Source organism: Centroberyx affinis, unplaced genomic scaffold (genome assembly GCF_046629955.1).
Source record: "Centroberyx affinis isolate AG114_WGS23_722 - 3 ecotype Tasmania unplaced genomic scaffold, CSIRO-AGI_Caff_v1 ptg001629l_1, whole genome shotgun sequence".
NCBI lineage: Eukaryota > Metazoa > Chordata > Actinopteri > Beryciformes > Berycidae > Centroberyx > Centroberyx affinis.
Window position 1 is genome coordinate 425,832 of NW_027280067.1, and position 25,631 is coordinate 451,462.

The 25,631-nt window shown below is 40.0% G+C and overlaps 2 protein-coding genes across 3 annotated transcripts in view; one reads left to right on the forward strand and one right to left on the reverse strand.

The window, feature by feature from the left end:
- Positions 1–1,158: 1,158 nt before the first annotated feature.
- Positions 1,159–3,248, forward strand: LOC139651309 (endonuclease domain-containing 1 protein-like). Its single transcript, XM_071528182.1, has 2 exons — positions 1,159–1,492; positions 2,214–3,248. The coding sequence occupies exons 1-2, from the start codon at positions 1,187–1,189 to the stop codon at positions 2,820–2,822; spliced, it is 915 nt and encodes a 304-aa protein (XP_071384283.1). The 5' UTR covers positions 1,159–1,186; the 3' UTR covers positions 2,823–3,248.
- Positions 3,249–12,688: 9,440 nt separating this feature from the next.
- The window catches only part of nlgn2b (neuroligin 2b), a 33,465-nt gene continuing 20,522 nt past the window's right edge, over positions 12,689–25,631 (reverse strand). For both annotated transcript variants that reach the window (XM_071528164.1, XM_071528166.1), the window contains 5 exons: positions 19,511–19,696; positions 15,010–15,275; positions 14,710–14,863; positions 14,214–14,580; positions 12,689–13,622 (listed from right to left, as the gene is read on the reverse strand). In XM_071528164.1, coding sequence (XP_071384265.1) covers positions 12,689–13,622; positions 14,214–14,580; positions 14,710–14,863; positions 15,010–15,275; positions 19,511–19,696 — 1,907 coding nt within the window. The remainder of the gene's footprint in view (positions 13,623–14,213; positions 14,581–14,709; positions 14,864–15,009; positions 15,276–19,510; positions 19,697–25,631) is intronic.

The following is a 25,631-nucleotide window of genomic DNA, read 5'->3' on the forward strand; positions in this document are numbered from 1 at the left end:
CATTCCAATGTCCCATGTTTAACTGGCCCACACAGCAGATTTCAGGGTCCCATGAGAGTGGTTTGCTAGTTATAGCTAAAAAAGATGACCTGCCATAAAACAGGAAACTAATGCACTTACATCATTGCAGGAGTAAGAGCTTGCAAGAAGGCCAGAAGGTCAAAATGTTTGTGCAGGGGCAAGCTGTTGAGGAAGGTTGCTCTTTCTGTGTTCAGAAAGTGAGATAGTGATTGCTACAAATTCCAGGTGGTACTAAAGCAAAAATGTAACATAAAGACATGGTACAAGTCCACACTTAGAGAACAAGTGTTTTATTTGAGATTTAACTTACAGCACTGCATCCCTTGAGCAGTCAAGGATTAAATGCCGTGTTCCCTCACCATTTAAGTGTAGTGGGGACCATCAATATAACACCAGCCGCCCTGGTTGGCCTCTAACCAAAAGGCCAGATTGTAATCCCATCAAGAACTCTGAGGGCTAAAACTGTCATGGATCCTAAATGCCAAGGGAGATGATGCACTTAACCTGACCAGAACAAGTCCAAGCAATTTATAACAATAAAACATGAAATAATCTGATTTGAGATTGTATTATGGGCAGTCAAGAGAACAAATCCTCAATGGCAGAATAAGGGCCTTCCTCATTCATTATTTTAAGATTAGACTCTAATAACACCAGTAGCTCACTGATAATGGGATGAGAGAAACAGAATAAAGATTTCCCCGAACTTACAAGGATCAACACCTCTAGCGAATCGGCCTCTGAAGGAACAGGGTTTGCTGTTAAGGGCCACAGTACGGCTGAAACATATTGTGGAAAAAAACATAGGAAAGTTCCATGATATTAAGTCTTATTCTTGCCTGGTAAAAAGTCTAATTTTTTGTCTATGGGAAAATGAATGGGGATTTTCTCAGGAATAAATGCAACCATCTATCTTCTCTTCTATATAGGATTAAATATAAGTTCTTCTCTATTCTTCAATACCATTTTAAAAGTGTTGAATAGGATGGAGCAATGCGACTCCCTGCACATCCACGCCCACATGGGTTAGGTAGCCTGTCTTTTGGCCATACTCTCCCTGCTTTGCATATCTGCCCTGTTACATTTAAATCATAACTGAACACCTTTTCTATCATTGATGTTTTGCAGACAGAATAGTAGGAGCCTTTGAGGAGAAGTTTACGCCATGAACATTTCAAGGTGTTGTTTGGTTTTTGCTCTTTCGCTAATCTATTTTGTGCTTCACACTTCAGCAACAGTTGTTCAGGATTTCAACCATGTAGAAAGATGCAAGGACTCCCTGTACATGGGAACACCGCCACGGGGGATCAGTGAGAGCAGACTGAAGAAGATCTGCCAGCGTTATGCAGACAAACCTCGATATGTGACCCTCTATGACCCTCAAAAACGCATACCAGTTTACTCAGCATATACCTTCAAGAAGACAGAGGGAGACAGACGTGTGGACTACCCTTGGATGTATGAGCCACAGGTCAGAGATTCGCCTTTGATAAATTGTTTGAGTTTATTTTTCAAATGTGGAAAAAATTATATTCTTAAAGTTTCATGCATTAGCTTATATTGATGACAGTGGTTTTTTTTTTTGGTTTTTTTTTTACCTTTATTTAACCATATAAGTCCCATTGTGATAAAAAAAATATCAAATTTTCAAGGGAGACCTGGCCAAAACAGCAGCTGCTCAGAAAGTTACAGACAGACATGACAGCACATAAGGATACAAGGATATAAGATAATATACAATAGTGAATAGTAGAGTGTGAAAGAGAGAGAAGCAAGGAGAGACAGAGAGAAAGAAGATGAGAGAGACAGAGAGAGAGAGAGAGAGAGAGAGAGTGTGGTGGAGTACAATTAAAAGGCATGGTCATTATCTTAAAACACTGACAATTTCCAATACATTCATTTTCCCTAGACCTGACAATTGCTTTAAACTCATCAAGAGTTTAAAGAGACCCATTCCTTTAGTTTAAAGACTTTCCTCCCATACTCTGTTTGAGTTTTGGGGTCAAATAAGTCAATTGAAGTCATTTCTAAGAGACAGATTTAATGCTACTGCCTGTGTGGTTGTAGGGTGGCATTTTCAGCAGCTGAGAGCAATAGACACAGTCTAAAAGCAACTGGAGAAGGGGAAACTCATAAGCATACTGGCTTTGCGTTTGCCAACATATCCTAAGTGCTCTTCCATGTCTCCTCAGCTGGCAGAAGTTGATGGAAATGGGAACATGCTGCCCTTCCCCACTGGTTACCTGCACATGAAGTTTGAGGACAGCCAGGCCGTCCTGGATGATTACTCTGATGTGGTTCTCTATGAGAGAGGTCACCTGAACCCAGACCAGCACCAGTCCGACGCACATGACCGCGCTGCCACTTACAGCCTGACCAACGTGGTTCCAGAGATTCGGGAGTTCAACATCGGGCCTTGGCGTGAGTATGAGGAGCGGATCCGCATCCGCCTGAACAACTTCTGCCGTGGCAGCGCGTTTATCGTCACTGGAGTGACCACCACCGGCAACATGATCCGCCGCAACAACCAGGACCGCGTGGCCATCCCTGAAGATGTGTGGTCAGCCTACTGCTGCACCGACTATGACCGCAACGCACCTCATGATGTTCGCATCCGCTTCCCCTCCCAGGGTGCCTTGGCCAAGAATGCCAAGGAAGGCAACAATGTTCAGGAGATGCCGGTCCAAGAACTGGAAATCTTTCTGAAGAACCATATGGATGTTGACCAGAACCTTCAGATCTTCTATGACAACTGCATCTCCCCCTCACCCCTCCCTCTTTACCTCCACCACACCATCTGAGAGCTTTCCAAGTTTTACTCCTTCTGTGTGCACATTCTATTTACTTTCACTAAAATGACAAATGACATAGTATGTGCTATTTTTGTTTCTTCTGACCAGTCAAGGTCAAAATAACATAACAAAATATGGAGATATTATTATAATTATCTATTTCACTTAATTTGTAGTTTCACTTGCAACTCATATGTTCTTAAAGGAACAGCAATATGATTGGTTGTGCCATGAAAAAGATGCTATCAATCACTGTAAAGGTACTGACTTCTTTTCTCTTCAGCTTAGGTTCTCTAAATAAATTGTATTTGCAAATGTATTTTTCATGGTCTTTCCTTCCTACAAATGATCATAAACTTCAGACCATGACTCTTAATATTTCACACAGGGGTGTAACTGTTAACAGAGGGATTATAACACTGAAGTGTGGGAAGTTGTGAGTAATTGTTCTTTGAATAAAACAACTAAATCCACTGGCATGCTTTGTATTTGTGCTACTTAACCCTTTAACAGACATCTCAACCGAGTGGTAGAGCTGACTTTGAGAGTGAAAAAACACATGTGAAGAAAAAACAATGGGTCTACGGGGAAAATGCTTTCTGAGCCACATTGAATTTAAGATACAGTACTGACGTCAGTGACTGTGCCAAACTGGCAGCCAGTCTGCTCAGGTGCAGACGTCTGCCAATTTCTTTTTTTGGATTTTCCACAATTCTTTGGACATTAAAGGTATACAATGACCTAGAATGTATATTTTCCTGTCTCTATGGGTGGAGGCAAAACTGTCACAAATGTAAGTGATTTTAATCTTTCCTCTTAAAGTATATTTTATACAAATTGTTGACATACACAAACACATGGCTGGATTGGTGAATAGCAAATATTCTTTCATAGTGTTCTCCATGGCAACAGAAGATGAAGTGGCAGGGGTATGACGCTGTTGCATTCCCCTTTTTATTCTGGTTCACTCCTCCTCCTTGTTAACTTCCATTCGATATGAGTGTCCCTCCACATGACGTACACAACACATCACACAGAGGCTGCCTCAGAGTGGAGTGAGGGCTTGGAGTTCACACACTGCTGAAATGAGATTCAAACGATCAGAGGATGATTTTCTTCTGCAGGTGGCTTTTTCTGCAGGTTATATAGTTTACAGGCAGACACTGCCATCTAGTGAAGGAGAAGGCATTTTATTCTTTGATCACTGCATATGGGGAAACCAACAGTAGGTTATATTATCTGCAGAAGTCATTCGGTGGAGTGCAGAAGAAAAATGTTGTCAGCCATCAGCCATTAAACAATGGTGTCTTTGAAATAAATCTTTGAAATAAAAATAAACAATGAGTAAACAATTATTACACCCAGTGGGGTTCAGACCTGTTTCCTGTAGTCCAGTAGTGCATTAGCCCAATAATTAAAGAATGTTAAGGAAAAAAAAAAAAAACATATTTGGATGCAACCTGTTTGAAGACACTTGATGAGTGCCACACAAAAAACAAAGAAACCTATAAATGCTTTATACTTGTGTAATTAGTGCCTGAAAAAACCATGGTGGAAACAAAGTTTTTAAAATAGAAGTAGAAGAGTATGCACGTCCAACCCAAATCAGGCTCAGTTGCAGGAAATATGGTGTATAGTCAGACAGGCAATGACATCACCATTACAATCAAAAATGTTATACAGACTATATTAACCAGAAGTGAAGAAAGCAATGTACAAATACGCAATACATAATATTCTTCAGAGGCACACACTTTCTGAAAATAAAATACATTTCATATTCCACTTGTCAATGGTTATATGATGTTAGTTACAGTATATCACTTAGATGCAAATGCAAACATGGGTCTGGACACCAGGGGGAGACACATGTGCAGACAGAGCATTATAAAAAAAGGCTTAATGCATTGAGGTACATTGGTGACCTAGAAAAACGCTTCTCCAACCTGAACCTTTTTGGATTTCTAATCTCAATACCATGTCTCCTAATGGTCTGAATGAGGAATTTGATAATGCCCTGTCTGCATATGTGCCTCCCCCTGGTGTCCAGACCCATGTTTGCACTTGCATGTCCCATGTGATTTAAGTAACATATCTTAACCATTGGCAAGTGAAATATGTAATTTAATAATGAATTTGAGCAGTTGTGTGCCTCTGAACAATATTACATATTGTATATTTGTAGCCTACATAGTTTTCTTCGTTTCCAGGTAAGATAGCCTGTATAGCATTTAATTGTCCTGAGTGACTGTAATGGTGATGTCATTGCCTGTATGACTATGTACCTTGTATTTCCTGCACATGGGTGAGTGCCTGACCAAGACCCTGGCGGTCGAAACGTTGCAGTAAACTTGCTGGGAGCTTGAAATTTAGCATGCAGATATTCTTCCATTTTGCTGAAACAATGTTTTTCACAGGACAGTTGTTATAAGCCTAACAGTATCGTGCTTGTGACAGTATACTGATTGATGTAGAAATAAAACCATTCATCAACATATGTATGCACCTAAAATAATGAATTTTTGCTTTGTCATATTTTCTTTAGGGGAGTCTTGTTTATTATCCAAATAACTGCAAAGAAGTTTCAAGACTGCTGGAAATAAACATAGCTGATTTCCAAGTTTGATTTTTAAAATACTTGTAATGTTATGTTCATTATCTGTATAGCCTACCTGTGACATTTAAAGAACAAGAGGTTAGAAGAATAATCAATTGTTGATTTAGGTTGCAGAATGAATCTCCCATTTGGAGTGTAAAATGCGATCATACGGAGGTGAAACAGAGGTATAATCTGGTCTCAAATTGCCTATTTACCAATGATAAGACAGGGTAGTGATAGATTTATCTGTAGCAAACCATTTTATTCAAATGAGAAAATAAATTATCTCCACATTAGGGCTTGCATGCATGGAAGGTCATGCATTTGCACAAATGTTTTATCCAACAGGACTGGTGCATCAGTTTATCCCAATATATTTGCTGTACTGTTATAATGTTGATTTAATGTGTACAACAGCTGTGTGATCACAGAGCAATCAGTGGATGTTTGCCTTCATAAAACTGAGGTGCTGCCAAGTTATTGTAGGCTTTAAAATGATGATTCTTTTGATAACTTAAACACCTTGTGTAATGGAATCAGAGTGTGGCTCTGAAAAAGAAAATATGGGCAGAAATTATGTATTGGGAGCGGACATTGTGTTGGTGAATGCTAACTAAATATGTATACAGGCATACTGGTGTATGTAAACACCCTAGGAATGACATTTGCAGGATACAAAACTTTTGATATGTATAAGTTCCTGGAAAAATCATCCATTTCTGTGGTGTTCAGTAAATGGCTCACAAAGACCCCCCTTAGCTTGAATTTACATTGACAACCCTTATATTCTCAGAGTGGCTCAGGTCTCTACTTTCTGGCTGTAAAGTTTCATGAGGCTTTCGTTGTGCTAGAGGACACAGTAGGTTATTTTGGACAGCGATGTAAACTGCAGAACTGTTGTTAGCATTTTGAAAGGGCTGCCAGGACTCACATCATCACACATGAAGGCAAATGTGCTCTTTGAAACCACACCCTTCCAACTATGCTCTTTTTTTTTTTTGGCATTTTATGCTTTATTTTGAGATATATAGTGAGAGAGAGACAGGAAGGTATGGAAGAGAGAGTGAGGGGAGGACATGAGGCAAAGGACCACGGGTCGGATTCGAACCCGGGTCGCTGCGGGAAGGCCTGAGCCAAATGGTATATATAGTATAGGGCTTGCAGCATGTTTTGTGTAGTTTTTAGATTTGGTATTGCAGCCAATACAAGCAAAGTTCAATGGTAACCTTTCACTGTGTGCAATATAGGTCAGTGCTTTACAGTGTGTCAAACATCAATGCAGATAATGTTACAAATGAAGAGTAGCATGACTAGATTGAAGATATATAATAAATATCTCAATATGTCAATATGTTGACATTGAGATATTTGATTCCTAAACAAAGAAAAAACTACTTGTGAGCCATGCTTACCCCATTTCCTAGTGATCTAGCTTCACATGCTTGGTTCCAATATAATTCTTCAAATCTCTTGAGTTTCACTCTGTTGACTTAGCATCATCTGGCAACATTCACTTGCATATATTAAGTCAAATATTGCTGTATAACTGGCATACATCAAACTCTGAGGGATTTGGAGTGTGATCAGTTTGGCTTTACTACAATCTTCTAGTTTGTCACTCTTGTTTAAAGCTGCAATATCAAAATAAAATCTGAAAGTGGGGCTGCAATGCTGAAGTCCCCCCTGTAGAATAGCCCTATTTACCCAAATGAAATTCTGGTGTTGGGTATGAACTTAAGAGTGAGACTCACCAACACTGGATCTTTTCCCTCTCTTGTCCCTTTAGTATACTTTGGTATAAAGCCTCACTGACTGGCTGGGTTGATTAACAGGAGTGTGCTGTGTGCAGTTTACTGAAGTTATATTACATGATTTCTGGGTATTGAAGTTCACATTTTTCAAACAGTTACCTCTCACTGCCATTTGGTGGAGTGGAAGAGTAGCCATACATACTCAAGGGATGGGATGAATGCATTTGTATTTATAACTCGACCGTACCCATAGAGTGGTGCTGATTGAATCTTTTAGTGTTTTAATGAGTTGATGATGTCTTTAGGATTAATCCAGAAAACAACAGTCAGTCAGCTCAATCATCTCTGCAACACTCTGCACACTGCTGCAATCAATAGTGAATCAAAGAGTAACACTTGAGCGTTGGGGGAGCTTTCCTGATGAGCGAAGAAGTCCAAAATGAACCAGATTTTGGCTCACATATCTAGATGACCCCTTACTTTGCATTGTCTGTTAGATTGGAAATAGTAAAAAAAAAAAAAAAAAAAAAGACAACCCAAAAAGGCATTGCTAATAATCAGTCTAAATGTGCTTACAGCTAACACTTGATTAGGCAATTGATTGGTCTAGTGGATTTATCCCAGCCACATGGTGTTAAACATTAACTGTAGCACAGTTTGCAAACTTTGCAAAAGATGCCTCTCTAACCTTCTCCCATCACCCTCAGAGGTAACAGAGCACCGAGTTTAGTCTTGCTCAAAGGCCTCAGACCTTGACAAAAGTTACTGGATTTATTTGCTACTGCTATTGTTGTTATTACTATTGATATTACATTGCCAACTGTTGGTAGTCCCTTTGATTGAAGCTTGTATATTAGTCATGTTCCACCCCAGCATGTGTTGATATTAATTTTGTTCTACATCAGTCCAGTTGTCCCGCGCACATTTAAAGACACTTTATCACCACCTGCTTCTATACAGTAAGTTCAAAAGCAGGTATACAATTTCTAATACTAATGAAAATAAAGTTGTATAATTTTAATTATTTTTAACTTCAGCCATTTTAACAAAATAATTCAACATTCAACAGTCTGCAAATAATAGGTGTACCTGGAAACAGGAAAAATATTTAATAATACAGTGAGTATTAATAATGTATACAAAAATGTATACCTACTTTTGAAACACCAGATATGACTAGATTGACAACCATGGTACCAGATGCACTACAGCAATGCTACACTACTCCTTCAGCCCCTCTAGGATTTTAATCTGTAATTATGAACCCAAATGACTGGTAAGGGAGTGTTGTGCCAAGACAGATGTGTTTTATGGAGGGATCTTGGTGTTAGCTGCTGTCTTTTGTTATTATTCTTAAGATATTGGTTTGTTAACAACCACTATCAGTACTGCCTCATTTTGTCCCTCTTTACCCATGTGGACCATTACATCTTATTCTAATGAGCCGTATCAACTGTTTCTTTCTTTACAAACAAAACCAAAACAAAAAACAAAGGATCATCATCACATTACATCATTAACATTACATCACTAACCATGTAAGAACAGTAATGGCAAAGCAATGGTGGCATTTGTTTAAGAATGTCTTTTAATGTTTTCCAGTTCAGATACACAACATACAGTGTGTAATAGCCTCTATTTGAAATAGAAATATTAACTTTCATTCTTTCAACCCCTTCTGGTCATTATGCTCTCTCACAGTATCTTGAGCTTCAAGCAGGTTACTGAATCAGACTAAATGAAAATAGAGACAAACAGGTGCAAGCCTTTATTTTTCCAATCCAGCATTAAACGTTGGAATAAGAAGATATTTGGATCCTTGCAATGCTTTTTTTTTTTTTTTTCGTTTTCTTTTTTTTCTTACCTTAAGCCAACATCAAAACTGTAGTGTAAACATGTAAACTTGGTGAGTGTGCTTCCATATTCTGTTGGCTGTCCCAAACCTATAGTTTCCAAAAAATACTGTCTTTGTAACACTGTTTTTGGAAGCCTGGGCAACTCAAATTTACAGCAAACAGGTGGGTCGATAATCCCAGAAAATGACTTAAACAGAATGTGCATGAGACATAATTGTAAAAGATAGCAAAACAACCACAATGAATAGAGTCTGAAATAAGACTAAAAAGTACAAAGGATTTCACAACCTCCCAATTATGGGTTATACACTGTATGTCAATGCTCAAGACAATGTGAGACACTAACAATTACTGTACCTTCAAAAGCATCACAAGTAAAACTCCTTTTTTTGTGGTTTGTTTGGAGCACATTTTAAACCATGGCTCTGTCTCTGTTTTTCTGCCTCATTTCTTTCATCCTCCCTGTTTTCCTTTCCTACATCTGCTTTCTCTGTAGCTGTTCTTTGGCTTTTTAACCAATGAAAGGACTCTTTTCACTCAAAAGCTGCCTTCATGATTGATGGGATAGTGCCAGATGTGTAAGTTATGCTTGAGACAGCCATATGCAATAAGAGCCGTATGCATTTATTTCACCACAATATCTAGGCTAACCTGAGCCATAAGCATTCCTTTTCATATTTATGTTGACCTCAACCATGCTGTGATTTTTCGTTGACAGATTATTCATGTATGTTAATAAATGTATGCATGTGCCCATAACCTGTTGGAATTTGCCCTTGAGATCTAGGAAAATGAAAGAGAATCAAACATACACATAAGTGCTAAAATCATTTAAATCGTCTAAACTTGCACCTGTTGTCACAAAGAAAAGATTTTGGCCAATCACTCGAACCAAACAATAAACATAATATTTACAAATTCCAGTTTGTTCTCTTACACTTAAAAAATGTACAGTTTGTTTCATGTGTGGTTTTGTTCTTTTGTCCTCTCAGCTCTCTCCAGTCCAGTGTGAGGGATGGCAGTCTGGGTCCAGAGTGTTATTATCCTGAGTAGACAGGATACAGAACAGGACAAGGAGGAGGAAAGAATCCCACTAGCCTTGGTTTTGTAGTATATGGTGTATGAGTAATGTCTGTCATTAAAGATTTTTTTCTTTTTTTACTCAGGTTTTTTGAATGCATCCTCTGTGCATTGACAGATCACTGTTGAGGAGCTATTTCATCATCACCATTGGATCACTGTCGGCATTTCTCCAATGTTGTCCTAATGTCACTTTCGTATCAAGTGTTGTTTCATTATTGTCCAGAGTGTGACCCGTCTCTGTGTTCAATTGTGCGAAAGATCTGAAACGCGCGTACAAGGCTTTCTCCCCGTTTGATCGTCCTCGGTCTAGCTTACCCTTACCCTCTCTCCCACCTAGTAGAAGGGAGAATCTTGAAACAACAAAAGAGCAGACAAAAAGATAAGTGTCAGGCAGTCTTCAAACACTTGAAGCATGTGGTTAATGTCAGTCACAGACATAAACCTTGTTTTCGGGAGAATAAAATTCTATTCATTTTTACCGTTGAGACTATTCATGTAAAGTAGTCTTTTTTCTTTTTTTTTAGAACTAAAAAAAGTGCTATCTTCAGGTGAGATTGAGAGACAATGACTGTGCAAACTTCACAGTTGCAAAGATAAGAGAAACAGAGCAAAAAGAGGGGGAAAGAAGAAGGCTTTCATCAGTCTTTCTGGTGGTTGTTTGCGGCACAGCCTCAGTGTTAGGAAATGAAAAAAATAAAGAGGAAATATTTACTCTCTTTGTTATATCATAGTTTTACACAATATTCATCTCTTAATACTTTAATACCTTTTGAAGTACCACAAAGTGCAGTTGATATTAAAAAAAGGAAATGAAAATGATTTTCAAAAAAATCAATGATCAAACAAGGCAAAACATGAAAATCAAAATGAAAAAAACAAAAAAACAAAAAACAAAACAAAAAAACTTCTCTGTCCACACTCTTTAGAAAAAAATCATGCAAATATCCCAGACAGCAAACTAGTTAATAAATGTTCATATTCTCTTTTTTTTACGAGGATATATTGAATCTGATTTCCCTTGAAGAAGAGACCAGCCACAGTGCAACACTGAGTGTAATTTTAAAAAAGTGTGTGGATCAAAAAGAAAGATGAAGGGGTTGGCACTTTTTATGATGGTAATTCCTTTTGTAAGATAGAGTCAGGATGGGCCTCTCTAGGTGGTCCATTGGACCCCAGTGAGAGAGGAGCTTTATCACAGTACTTGGCACCAAGAATGCTGGTAAAAACGAGATATCAGAATATCACTTTTTTCATTCATATCCTTACAATTTATCAATAATACATCATTTACATTTGTGTTTTTGTATAAAAGACTCCAACAAGGAAAAAAGGAGTCTAGAAGTGATTGTGAGAAAGAGGAAAGAAGTGGAGATGGAAATGAAACTGGAGCGATCATGTTAACGATGTGATAAAAAAGAGCTACAAGAGCAGATGCAGAGAGAAAAGAGTGTGAGGCAGAGAAAGGAGAACATAATATTGGGCTGAGATGGGGATACAGACAGAGATAGTGAGTGAGGAACAAATAAAGTGATGGACACGGTTAGAGCCTGTGTGGCAGAGATGGAGTGAGTTCTAATGGGCAGCCTGGATTCCAGGTTGCATCCCACAGACTGAGTATGATTCAGTCATTTCCTGTACAGCCCAACAGTTAAAGCCCCAATCTGGAAATGTTTTGAACATAACAACTATGGGTATACATATTTTTCAAAGGTGGGACTAGCTGATGGGAAAATCACAACTCGCAGGTCCCGCCGTAACTCAAAGCACAGGTAAATTTATTTGTAAATGAGACAGATGTAAACAAGAAATGTTAAGTTTTAAAATACATTTAAAACTCGTGCTTAGCTGTCAGATACTGTTAGTCCTTGTATCCACAGCTCAGTCAGTACATTTCACAGTAAAATAAAAAAGTCTTCAAAGTCAGAACACAAGGCCAGCTGTGTGGCAATAGCGCTCAACACAGGGTACCAAATACCATTTCCAGATTGGGCCTTTAAAGCTGCAATTTGTAAGTTTCAAGAAATCACCGCTTATGACAGACGGCTTGTTTGGGCATATGTTGCCTCCTACAAAGCTGCTAGCTACTGTATCATCCTTTCGCTAAATGATGAATGGGAATGAATATTTGTATTCCATGTTAAACATAGTTTTACACTGACACAACAACACATGCGTTCTAAGCAACCAAACTACACACAAGTTGCCTGATTGTGATCAGCTCTGTACCTCTTTAAGAGAGAGCTACAAGCTTAAAGCTGCATTTTTGGTGTCTTACCTCAGCACCAGATACTGAAAGTGCTCTAATGGGGCAAAGTAGTAACCAATGATGACAGGCTTTTGGCAAAGGAGCGTTTTTAATCAATCCCCTTTGATTCATGATTACATTTTAGAGGTATTTCACTGCTTAAAATCTTACAAACTGCAGCTTTATTTGAGGGCTTAATGAGAAAAGACAAACATATAGAGAACAGTAAAGAATAGAGGGTGGTGATCGTGAGAGGAGAGGAGAGGAGAAATTTGTGTGGTGCAGTTTGTGTGGTGCGTCTCTGTAAGCCCAGAGTTGGGTACCAGAGGTTGTGCCTGGTCCTATACACGGGTGGTGGAGTGTTGGTGTGGTAGCGCATTGTTGCTGTGGCTGGGGACAGGCGTAGTGGAGGGGGCCGGGACAGGGGGGTATGTGTTGAAGGGGTGGAGGGGCTGCATGCCGCTGATGGTGCTGGGGATCATGGTGATGGTATTGGCTGTCATCAGTGGCACGTCCTCTGGAGCCCGCCGCAGGGCCAGCGTATAGTCAGGTGGGCACACGGGTGGCCGCAGGGGCTCCAGATCTCCATGGACACCGCGGGAAGGCAGAGGCGTGCCGTGCTCCAGCTCCACTCTTTGCTGCTTCATCTGCAGTGACATAAGCTCCTCTTCCTGGCTCAGTGCCAGGTCATTGTGCGGCGGGGCCCCTACTACTCCCATGCCGACTCCCATGCCCATCGCAGTGCCACGTTGTGGGGACAGGCGGCGGTGGCGTCTCTGCAGAAGTTCGTGGCGCTTATCCCGTTTGTAGTAAAGTGCGGCAAAGGCTAGCACGTTGAGGAAGAGGAGCGAGGCACCCACAGCCACCGTCACGCTCAGCTCGGTCGAGTAGTCCCGAGTCTCGCCTGGGAAGGGAGAGTAGCGGGGTCGCTCTGAACCATCGGGCTCGGGATCAGGGGGATAGGTGGAGATAACAGGCTGTCGGGTGGTGCGGCCGCCAGGGCTGTGAGGGCCCTTCCATCGGTTGGTGCCTCCAGGCGGCAGACGGGTGGTGATGGAGCTAATGATTTCCTCATGGAGGCTGTGGAGGTGTGGCACCAGCTCCAGCCAGAAGGCCACCTTGTTGGCCCGGTAGTTGTCTCTGACACGAGGCTTCAGGCCAATATGCAAGTACTGCTTGTCTTTGGAGCTGAACTTGGTCCAGATAACCTCCTCAAAGCGGTTAGGCTTGGTGTGGATGAACTTGGTGTCCTGAGGAACTGGGAGGTTAGGATCCCTGCAAGAGAGAGAGAAATAACAAAAACATTATTCGGTTTTTATACTGAGAATTAATAATCATGGCTAAGTTTTGAACTTACCTTTACCTGCCTTGCTAATTACTCAATATACCAATACACAGGATCTGATGTAGCTATCCCATGTGCTATTTGGGGTGAGCACCTATGTAGAAATCTGGCTTGGATGTTAGAGGAAGAGAGTGAAAGCAGGTATGTCATTGTGCACCTCCCAACACAGATGTTTTGTTAAAATAGGCCCCAACACTTCTGGAATCAAACCCTCCCCCTCTAATCACAACATTTATCAGACATACTATATTCACCTACACTACCCCGACTTTGTACCCGTACTTAAAATCACTTAGCAAACAACATTTAATCCAATCAGCAACACCAGGCTAAAGGAACAGGCTACTCAGCATTTCGGAAACCCCACTGTACAAAAATATGTAAGTGAAATCAGTGGTGCTTGCATACTAGACCAAACATACAGTACTGCATAGTGCACACAAAGGAAATTCATCCCTTGCTATTTTAATAAGCTTGCACTTGATATTTTAAGAAACTCCTATATTTGGCACTATACTAACCCTGTCTTGGCGAAGTTGGTCCAGTAGGTCATGACTACAGCACTGAGCATCACATCGTTCTTGGAGAAATTACAGGGAAACAGGTCAGTTGCTCCCACCATGGGAATCCCAAACACATAGGGGATCTCATCTCCATGGGCTGCGTCTGCCCACTCCGGCCTCGCCTCAGTCTGACAGTGGTGGTGGAAGGTGTAGAAGTAGACGGGGGACTGGAACTCAGCGTGCAGCTTGGCAGTGGCTACAGCTGGCGCCACCCACTGGTGGTCTGTGAACAGAGCCAGGAGGGTCTTCCTACGCATGTCACTGTTGTCCCTATCAGCCCAGTCGGTGTACATGAACTTTATAGTTTCCCTTAGGATATCTTTACCTAGGTAGAAACAAGAAATAAAGGTGAGTATGTATGCAATGATGGCACCCATGGTTAATTGAAGCACTAGGTCGACCTGGGACCTGTGTGAAATGAATAATTTCTCATGTAAAAAAAGAAGGATCTGACCATCAGGGTATCCATACAGATTGTCCACAAAGTTGGAGATGGTGTAGTCAAATGATGCCGCTGATATTCCGTCCTCTCCTTCACTGTCATCCACAAACTTCAGGCCCTCTCCCTGGTTGACACCCAGCAAGATGTCATAGTTGAGGAACTCCCCCTGGTGGCACAGCACACACACAGCATGTCATGACAGGAGAGAATGCAGCAGTAATATTAGGCCACTGTCCACACACCAAACACTACGAGATGAGCAACATGGGGCTGGTTGAGTTTCTCCGTAAATGGAGTGAAGCCAAAGCTGACCTGCTGCATGAGGATCTCGGGGTCGTCCGGCACCACGTCCCCGTCCACCACAGGTCCAAAGGCGATGTGGTAGTGGGCGGGCTGGATGTCTTGGTCCACCAGCTCCCGGAAGCTCTTCCTCCTCAGGCAGTCCACCAACTCAGCCATGTTCCCCTGACTGCAGCCAACCTTCTTGGCCAGGATCTTGGTGTACGTCAAGGGTCGATAGTTGACTGACCAGCTGGAGATGGCTGAGCCACTCTGGGCGATGGCCCTCTGGAACAGACCTAGAGACACCAGGGCCATATGTGTATTGCTTCGAAAGCATACGATCACTTACTCTCTCTCTCTCTCTCTCTCTCTCTCTCTCAGTTTAGTGCTGTTTTTTTTTCCTTCTGACACACTTTTGCTAGCAGCTGACGAGGCCTTCAAGGCCTTCCAGAGTGAGTGCTTTAAATAATGCATATGTTGGAGGAGGAGCAATTGTAGTGTATTACATATGGAGCGAGATGCCATCTAGATACCCTGCTGCTTTCCAAAGCCTGAGAAAATCTTTATTAACATTAGGGTTGGAAAAAGAAGCGGTTCTATCACATACAACAAGAGTCAGCAGCAAAAAAATAAATAAAATGGTGACAACTCTACACACAGCATCAGAGGATATTAACAATGACTGGTGGGCTTGGTGGCTGTATTGAATAAAGAGAAGCGAGCAAGAGAGAGAGAGAGAGAGAGAGAGAGAGAGAGAGAGAGAGAGAGAGAGAGAGAGAGACAACGCACTGCTGCACTGTTATGTAAAGTGGCTTGCTGTCCCTCTGTTTTATCTGCAGATTCTGTCATTAATAATTAAGCCCCCCCCCCCCCATTCTGCATGTGCCCCACCCCCGCTCCTCTCCCTGTGAAATCAATTAAGAAGCCTCTCAGCTGCAGCTCCAGCTATACTTCTCATCTCATCTCATCTCTCCTCTACACACAGATACAGTACCTTCAGAAAGTATTCACCCCCTTGACTTTTCCTGCACTTTGTGGTATTATAGCCTGAATTCCAAATGTTTTTTTGTCACTAATCTACACACAATAATCCATAATGTAAAAGTGGATTATTTTTTTTAATTAAAAATGAGAAGCTGAAATATTTTGAGTAAATAAGTATTCAACCTCTTTGCAGTGACACTCCAAACAGAGTTAAGCCGGGGACACAATAGAATACTTTTGCAAAACGCATTGATTGAGATTTTTTTGCCTCTCAGTCATATATGCTCACACTAGACGATTAGACAAGGATGGTAAATCACATGCAAACAAAACAACAATGGAGGCGGACAGCCAGACTCAGTTCGCTGTAAACCTGGCTCTCAATGGCTATTGCCGGCCTCCACTCATGGAATGAATCACTAACTCCACACACCACACAACTTGTTCAAGACCTGTGCAACAGAAGGCAAATGTACAGGATAACTAACACAACAATAAAAACAAAATTCAAACCACAGTTCAAAAATCAAGCCTAAAAAGTACATTTTTAAAAGTGTTTTAAAGGATAACTGACAGTTGGCCCTAATTTTGTGGAGTCTAACACAGCCGTGTAAAGTGTGCAACTGCTTGATATCACTTGGGTTTCATTGGCATAATAATGGAAACTAATGTTATGTTTGCAAATTATATAACCCAGGGGAGCATATATATGGGGAAAAGGAATGGCGTAATGATCAAGTGCACTTTGTTAGATGGTGTTACATTATGTCTTAAAGCATTTCTGTGTTCTGGATAGCACAGTTTTGATTGACAAATTTATTTTCTTTTTTTTGCCTCAACACATTTTAATACGACAGTTCCAGGTTGTGCAACTGAAACCAGATCAAGAATTACTGACAGTGCTTTGTTCCAGACAACAATCACAGCCTACAGTAACAAGCTGAGTCTTCCGCTGGAGTGCTGTAGGGTGTGCACGCAACCAGAGCATTGTCACTGAGGAAAATACAGGGGATAATGAGGTAAATATTGGACTTTTGGACCCACAGTGCAATCATTTGGGTACAAAACACCTGGGTTATGTTGCACAAGCTGTTTGGAGAAATTTGGTGGATATTTATGCATTTTTTGGAGCTGTAAAAATATGTCCCTGTAGTCTAGGAGAAGGCTCAGGCTGAACAATGGCGGCTAACTTGCTTTGTGTTTTGTGGTCCTACAAACGGAAACTCCTGACATGAGGGTGAGTAGATAATGACTCAAATATCAATGTCTATTCCTTTAAAGTATGGATAAGGGCTAGTCTAAAAACTTAGCCTTAGCTTAAATGTAAGATGAACTTTTCCCAAAGGAACTTGTGTCCTTCCTTCACCCATGTTTCCTGCTATTGCCTGATTCCCTTATTGTTATGATGTCAACGAATAGCTAAGCAACTGTTCTTAGCACATTTAATATTAAACAAAACAAAACATATAGCATTGTGTTTATTGCTTTTGGTCAATTGTCTGCACAAAGATGGTCATTTTGAGCTGTGCGTAGTCCTCATCAGAGGACTTTATCACAGATAAAAATAATGTTGCCGTTCATTGTTATTCTCTGGTGGCGTACACTCTGTTCTTGTTGTGATTGATGGAATGTACTGTATGTGTGAACAGCACTTCCTTGTTTTACCTTTTGTTTTTCAAACTCTCAAAGTCCTTGAGTTTATTAGAAGCACAACACTGGAGGAACAGACACACGTGTTCCTCTGCAAACTCTGTGACTCTATGCAATTTACAAAACTGTTGTTTTTATCCGTCTTTAGTCAGATTATAAGTGAGAAGGTTAACAGTTTTAATAATCACATAATCTGAATTCTAGGTAAGGTACAAAGCGCCGTTCCATTCATCTTCTGAGCTTTTCAAACCAGATCACATTGAAGGATTAGTGATCAAACATCTGGCGGGTATTTTAGGAATGTGACCTGCCATTCAAAATTTAAAATAAAATACACTTTCACCACATTGTTATTTAAAGGTGGAACAACCTGGCTAATCTGACCTAGATCAAGCTCTGACGTTACTCCTTCAAGTCTTGTGCTCTAGCTCCTGTCAGAGAAGATCTCCTCCTTGGAGAATTCCATGCTCTATTAGAGGAATCTCCTCAACTGCTTCAGGTTTGATTGTTTTTGATAGGAAAGGAAATTGTATCATATTCTTTTGCATTTGATTCTCCTTTGTATGTTTATATAAAACATCCCAAGTAGGGATTGCAACAAAGTCCTTACATCAAATTCTATGGCTGATTTGGAGTGGGAGAAGGGATCTCCTAAAAGCTTCATATTTGTTGCATTCCCCGAAGAAAACAAACCCAAACAGAATTCATGATATATTCAACGTATTCATTTAGATCACACTTGTCATGCTGTGCCTCTTAAAATCTTGTTTAGGTTCCATCAGCGTCTTGGATGCTTGCAGCAGCGGTGGCTGCCTGTGAGCTTAGTGGAACATTTGACATGTGAAGACAGAGAAACTCCTCTCTGTGTGATTCATATTTTAGACTACAACTCCATATTGCATGATCACTGACCACAATGGGTTAAATACAGAGGCAGGACAGTGGTTTCTTTGACTAAAAACATTTTTTTTGCATGCATAAATTACAAAGAATCCATATTTTACACAATCATTGGGTGCTTGCAGTGAAAGAGCACAATATAATTAACTGCCTGTCAATTAAAGGGTATATTCCTTTAATTGAGATGATTCTTTTTATTATTAGTTTGAAATAAGACGAAACCTCATTGAGTTTTTGGTTGAAAACTCAATCCTCAAACCACTATATTCTTTATATAATATTAAAATCTTATAAAATAAATGTCAAATACATTGGTGAAACCCAATAATATGTGTATATATTTGTATCTATATATACACAGTACATATACACACAACCGTGATGATAAATTTGGGAGATGCTAAAAATAGTTCATCATTTTAAGTCAAATTCAAAGACATCAAAGTCAATATCCATGTCTATGGCCTTGTCCAGATAGGATTAGTTTTACTGGAGAAGGTCAGGCAATATAATTTTTGCCGGTGCAATTCAGTGATTTTAGTCCCATGTGGAATGACGTTATTTGGGATTATTGCAGTGTCCCCAGTGGGTAATAGTTACAGGACAAATAACCTATTGTTTTCCTCCATCTGTCAATTCTAGTAGCATCCAGATTGACAGTCGCTTTTTGCTCCAAATTACCAATACTTTACACAGTAATTTCAAAACAAAAAAACAAAAAAAAACTAAAGTGAACATTTTGGCTTTTGCTGTGTATACTTGCCAGCAAGGCATCCTCCTCATTAGTTGTGTGCTTTGACTACTTTTTCCTGTGTTGTGGAAGTAGTGGGTCACAAAATTCTAAAAACTTAACGCCTCCTTTTGCTATAGATTTATCCATTGGGGACTGTCTATTGAAATTACTAACATGCAATGTAAAGAAATACATTACCCACACTTTCCCTTTTGGACAGGGTTTATGACTACTAACATGACAGTGACAATGAGAGACCCTTACCCTCAGAGTGGTGGGAGAGGATGAGGAGGTTGACACAGGAGGCGCCAGCTCCAGAGCCAAAGATGGTGATTCTCTCTGGGTCTCCTCCAAAGTGGCCGATGTTTTCATTGAGCCAGCGCAGGGCCTGGATCTGGTCCAACAAGCCATAGTTCCCCTTAGCAGACTGGTCCCCTGTGCTCAGAAACCCTGCAGGGTAGAACAGAACAAACAGAGAGAGAGAGAAAGTTTACAGATTATGTGCTAATGGAGGAGCAGGGCAGAGATTCGGGGGGCGTAGGATAACATAATCAAGCGTTTCTTGCTTTTTTAATATCCCCCACAAACAGGAGATGGTATCCTGTCATTGTCAGGAACTTTTGAAGCTCCAACTCACTGCAGGCCTGCGGAGCTTTCATGGAAACGTTGCCAAATTACTCAGCAATGACACGTGTTTTTAATACCCATGCTGTAAATTCAGCACAGTTAAGAGAGCTCATCAGCGGAGAGAAGAGTGGGAAGCAAGAGAGGGCATGTTTCACCTACTTCTAGTACACACAGTTACACAGCAGGTGCACACCCACAACACAATAATACAAACACTACAAAATTTCTCTCTCTCTCTCTCTCTCTCTCTCTCTCACACACACACACACACACACACACACACACACACACACACAATATCTCTTGCACTTACAATTGAAAATTGCAATGCCAATGTAGAAAGCAGCACTAGGCAAATTTGCACTTAGGCGGCCCCAAGTGGCAGCAAGATTTAACTGTTTGAATTTTTGAAAGTTTGTATGGCATCAATGATCATGTAACATGATGTCAGTAAACTACACACTCCTTGGAAAATCAAATCTTTTGGCAGCATTGTTCATGAATCCAGCGAGTCTTGTATTTTTATTGTATTGTATTTGTAGTTTTGTATTTTTTAAGTTTCAATTTGTCGCTTTCTGTGCACGGAGCAGATTTCCCCCCCAGTGACCATACCCAGTACCAGAATTACATTTTGGCAAATAAGACAGATCTATGGTGTCTCAGTTAGAGAGGATGAGGAACTTTTCTCTGCTGCAGTCCCAATTGGAGACAAGTGTATTTTTACATAAAAATCTTGCCTATTGCCACTTTAACAGCTGATAGATATTGTTTGTGTCTTCAAACAGCACATAAGGCCTGGTATTTCGGTATTTTGGATTCTGACACCTGCAAGACACAAGACAATCTGCTTATTTAAAGAAATACTATGCATTTTCACTACATCTAGCACGTGTCTTGGTAACTGCGAGTGTATCCTTTCTGTTCAAAACAAAGCTTTGATTCACAAGTTGACAGTCAATCACACACTGGGTAAATTGTAAACAGTGTCAAACGTGTTGGACGCTAGCTGTGAAAGCTAATATTATTGGGAATTGGGGATACAAAGTTGTGGCTTCTTGCAGATTCTTGCAAGAAGGAAGGAATCAGGTGTCAACCTGGCGAACTTGGCGAACCCACGGACTGTTGAATGAAATTCAGTCCACTACATAGTCCACTGCATAGGGACACTGAATCTTAATGGAGCTGACTGATACTTGCCAATAAAATAGCCAAGCTCACCGTAAATTTTGATTGCCATGTTTGATTAGTGATTTTGGCAGTAAAATCACAAAATCATTAGCTTCTCAAAAATAACATCTAGCTTGCAACCACAACAGATCCGTTACACTCGCATGGTGAGAAGGAGGGTGGTGGAAAGGTGGGACAAAAAATGCAACCAGTGATATTTACTGTAATTCTAAGACAATTCTGAAACCACAAGGAGCAAATCCACGTTTTGGTTCTAAAATGTTTATTTAAAATATGAGAAACCCTTATTTTCAATATTCATTCACACCAATTTACAGCCCAAATGCCTCATAACCATGTAATATAGAAGGTGGTTTGAACTGGATACTTAACTCCAGCTAAAAGGCTGGATGGTAAACATGCTGACTGAATGTGCATAGTGACTAAATGATGAATGTATACTTGTGCTTTGATTTGTACAGCCTACTGTCTATCCTTATCTTGCACTGTCCCCTTGAACTGCATGTGAGGTGTGTGTGATTCAGCATGTACTGTGTTACTAATGTAAGTTGTTGATATTTATGTCTCTGCACCCCAAGGGGACAAATTCTTGTGTGTTTCACGAATAAAGTGATTCCGGTTCAGTGGATTTGCTTGTGTGGGAACATACTGTATGTGTTTTATATTGGTAACAGGATAGTTTTCAATCCATTGAGGTTTCCGCAATACAGATTTACATTGACACAGAGATAAAGATACACATTGCTGAATTAAGTAGGGTATTTAAAAGGGTGGGCGGAGAGAAGTGGGACAATGGAGATGAGCTGTGAAGTATAGGGAGTAGGTAACAGGGACAGATGGTAGAAGAGGGCAGTCAGCAAGTTGTACAGTGGGTTGAACAGCAAATTAAGTTTTACTGTTGATGATTATAATGTGGGTGATGGTGATGATGATGACGATGATAATGGCGGTGATGATGATGGTGATGATAACCTGCCAAATTGACCTTTCTAGCACAATCAGTGACACACATCTCATTCCACACTCAAATATGTCCACTCTTCATACACTCATGCTGCAGTTAACAACACTTTAAGGCCTACAGTGTTTGATTGTGGGCTGATTTGATTAAGAATCATATTCAAGAATGTCAAATCCTTTGCTGAATATATTTTATATCATAACTGTATTTTCAAGGTGGTTGTTTGCTCTGGTTCACGCTTCATCACATGCTAGTTTGGAAAATGTTTAGAAACGCACACCACTGAGAAATAAGAGAAGGAGATAACTGCCTTAATTATCACTGGTGGTTATTTCTTTTTTTAAGTTTATCCCTATAGTCTAAATAGGGATAAACATCACAAAAGTGCACCAGAACGCTATTTAACAAAGTACATTTTGTACTCATTTCATTGGCCTGTAATCATTGCTCACATTTAATGAACAGAAACACAAAATGCAGCACATAATTAGACATAAAATAAATGCTTTTTAGCTGCCAAAGATAATTGCTCAGGAATAGGCGAGATAAATGGGAGGAATGGCAAAATAGAGGCACATTGGGATAAAAGTTTAAAATAAGGGAAAAACAATATATCTTCTTCATGACACTTCTTCATGTTACTTTATTTCTGTCTACTTTGGTGTTGTGCCTGTATCCTCTGTAATGTAAAATAAAAAAATACTCAAAATGATAACTGCACTGCAAAAAACTTCCATCTTAGCGAGTCATTTAGTCTCATATTCATCCTTCAAACCAAGAGAAAATTTCTGCCAATGTGGTGAGATAATTCCACTTGTTTCCAGTGCAGTTTCACTTCAGGAATTTTCGAGAAATGAGTGTCAGTTTCTAGAATATGACAACTGATTCTATACAGTACTTGAAACAAGTTGATTTGCATGAAACAAGTGAAATTATCTAACTCCATTGGCAGATTTTTTTTTTCACTTATTTTAAGAAGATTTTGATTTTCTGACTCAATAGTAGACTAAATGACTTGTTAAGATGGAGATGTTTTGCAGTGTGTGTTCAATGATGAAGTGGTCTTCCTCTAGAGGCCTCATTCTTGTTAGCTCTGTAAATCTCTGTATTTGGCTGGTTGACCAGTCGATGCGTACTGCGTGAAACTTGTCCTGTCGTTAGATCATCGCAGGGAGGGGATCTGACCTCTTCATGTCTTGGTGCTGACCTGGGCTGCTTATCAAAACCACCGTCGTGAGGAAGTGTCTGCTCTCATAGCTGCCCAGCCGAGCGCTGAGCCGTCTGCCACAGTTGCCTGGCAACTGTCCAGAGCTTCAGGCAAAATGATATGGATACACACTCACAAAAGCACTTGCATACACACATTCAAGCACTTACATATTCAAGTACACAAACAACTGCATGCGCGCACACACACACACGCTCAAATCCATACTCATGTCGGTTGCGCGTACGAACTAGCATGCTAGCATGAGCTAGCGCCCGCTCTCATTCTCTTTGAAAGGGTGACGCGAAGAGAGGAAATGTGGTTTATCTGCCAGCATTGAAGATAAGTCAAACAAGTTCCCTCCTCTCCTCTCCTCTCCTTTCTCTTTCAGTAAGTTTTCGTTCTGATTCTCCCCATCTGCTGAGCTGGGCTTCCTGCTGACTTTAGCGCTGAGAGCAGCAGTTTATGAGGCTGAACTCATGCATATTCAACACTTGCTTTAGGTAACGGCCAAGGAACTGTGAGGAGAGTCTTCAACCTCTAAGTGAAGATATAGGGTGAAGGAACTGAATGGGTGGGAGAAAATGGAAAGGTAGTAAGCAATAGATTGAGGGAAATTTGAAACCGTAAAAAAAAAAGAATTACGGTATATTATACGATGCAGAGTCGTCTGTCAAGGCTGTTTGAAAATAAAAAACTGCTGGTTCCTCCTATACACCCTCCTTGACATAGGCTACTTAAAAAATGTTGAGGTGTATTTCATTAAATCCTTGAATTACAACACACACATATGTTCAAAACACACACTAACACGTGAACTACAACACTTGGGCTGTTCTCTTGTCCACCATAGTGTCTCTGTACAATTCACTGATCCACAGTGCCAAACTGAAGCGTGGTCAGCCATCTGATGGCTTTACTACTTCGATGGGAACATGCATCTGTAGGGAAAATTTCCAGGAATGAACAGAATGACTGCAGTGATTCACTGAACATGATATTTCTATGAACAGAGCACAAAGAAGAGAGGGAGGAGGAGAGGGCTAAAGCATCCAGAGACATAAGACCAGTATTAAACAGATTATTGCTCAAAGCTACTGTCAGATCCTAACTGATGGAGAGGTGAAATGAATATAGTGAAGGACATATTATATAATTTTTCTGCCACATCACACAAAAAGGAGATATGTCAAAAAACAGAGGAAACAGATTGCCTTTTGATATACAAAGAAAACAGCAATGAATGATGGGGAGATATGAAACAGAACACGTTTGTATATGAATCATTCCATTAATTAAGCAAAAGGAGAGGCACTGTATAAGTAAAACAGATATTTGTTGGGGCAGATGGTGCATGACGCAGAGTATGCTTGGTCTCCTGCACATTTAAGACTAAAAGTCTGTTCTTTTTCATATTTCTTCCAAACATGAGCCTGTATCTAATAGCATGAAACTGGGATTAAGTGAATTTGCTCATTGTGTTGTGTGGCAACCTTGAGATTATCCTCTATAAGTTGTGTAATATATGAATGTGACCTCAGTGCCAAAAAAAAACATGATTTGCTGTCACTATGCATCTAAGTGCTACCCAGTCCCTGCTTAAATTAGTTGCAAGCCAAATAAATAATATACCCCATAACTGTCAGTATAGTAGGCTGTGTATAGATAACCTAAAATCTAATTTTAAAAGTTGTTCATCTGTCCAAAGCAAATCTAAGTTTTAGGTTAGCAAATCCATGGGTAATGGATGATCTCACAAAGACATGTACAAGATTACAATTTGTCAATTTATGAATTTCTCACAATAATGTAAATAAATATAATAATATAATTAATAAACAATAAAACATAAAGTAATAAACAATAATTGTACAGTGTTTTACAAGTACTAAAAAAATGTCTACTGTGAGTTTTAATGAGAACATGTTTCAACAAATTCAATAATTTTTCTAACTGGAAAGGACTTGAAGGGACTTGAAGACATGGAAAAAAAGATGGAACTTATGGGACACAAACTTAACAATACTGACTGAAATACTATAAACAAAGACTAGTGACTATTGAGAATACAAAAAAATTCTAAATTAACTCAGATAAAAAACAAAGTTAGTTGTGCTTTTATATCTATTCAATGATATTATTAAGTTCAACAAAATCTCATCCATTTCAGCCAATGTCAGTCAGACAGAAACGTAAGTTAACCATTTATTGTAGTGGGAGGGGGTGAAAGTAAGATCAGGTTTGAACACATAAAACACACACTAACGTCAAAAACATTTCTATCCAGGCTTTTACTTTCAAGGACATCAGCCATCTTGCTTTTGCAACCCAGAAACACAAAATTTCAGTTCTCCAGGTGTATTGAGTGTTTTGAGATATGAATTTTGGTCCGTTGAGGTTCA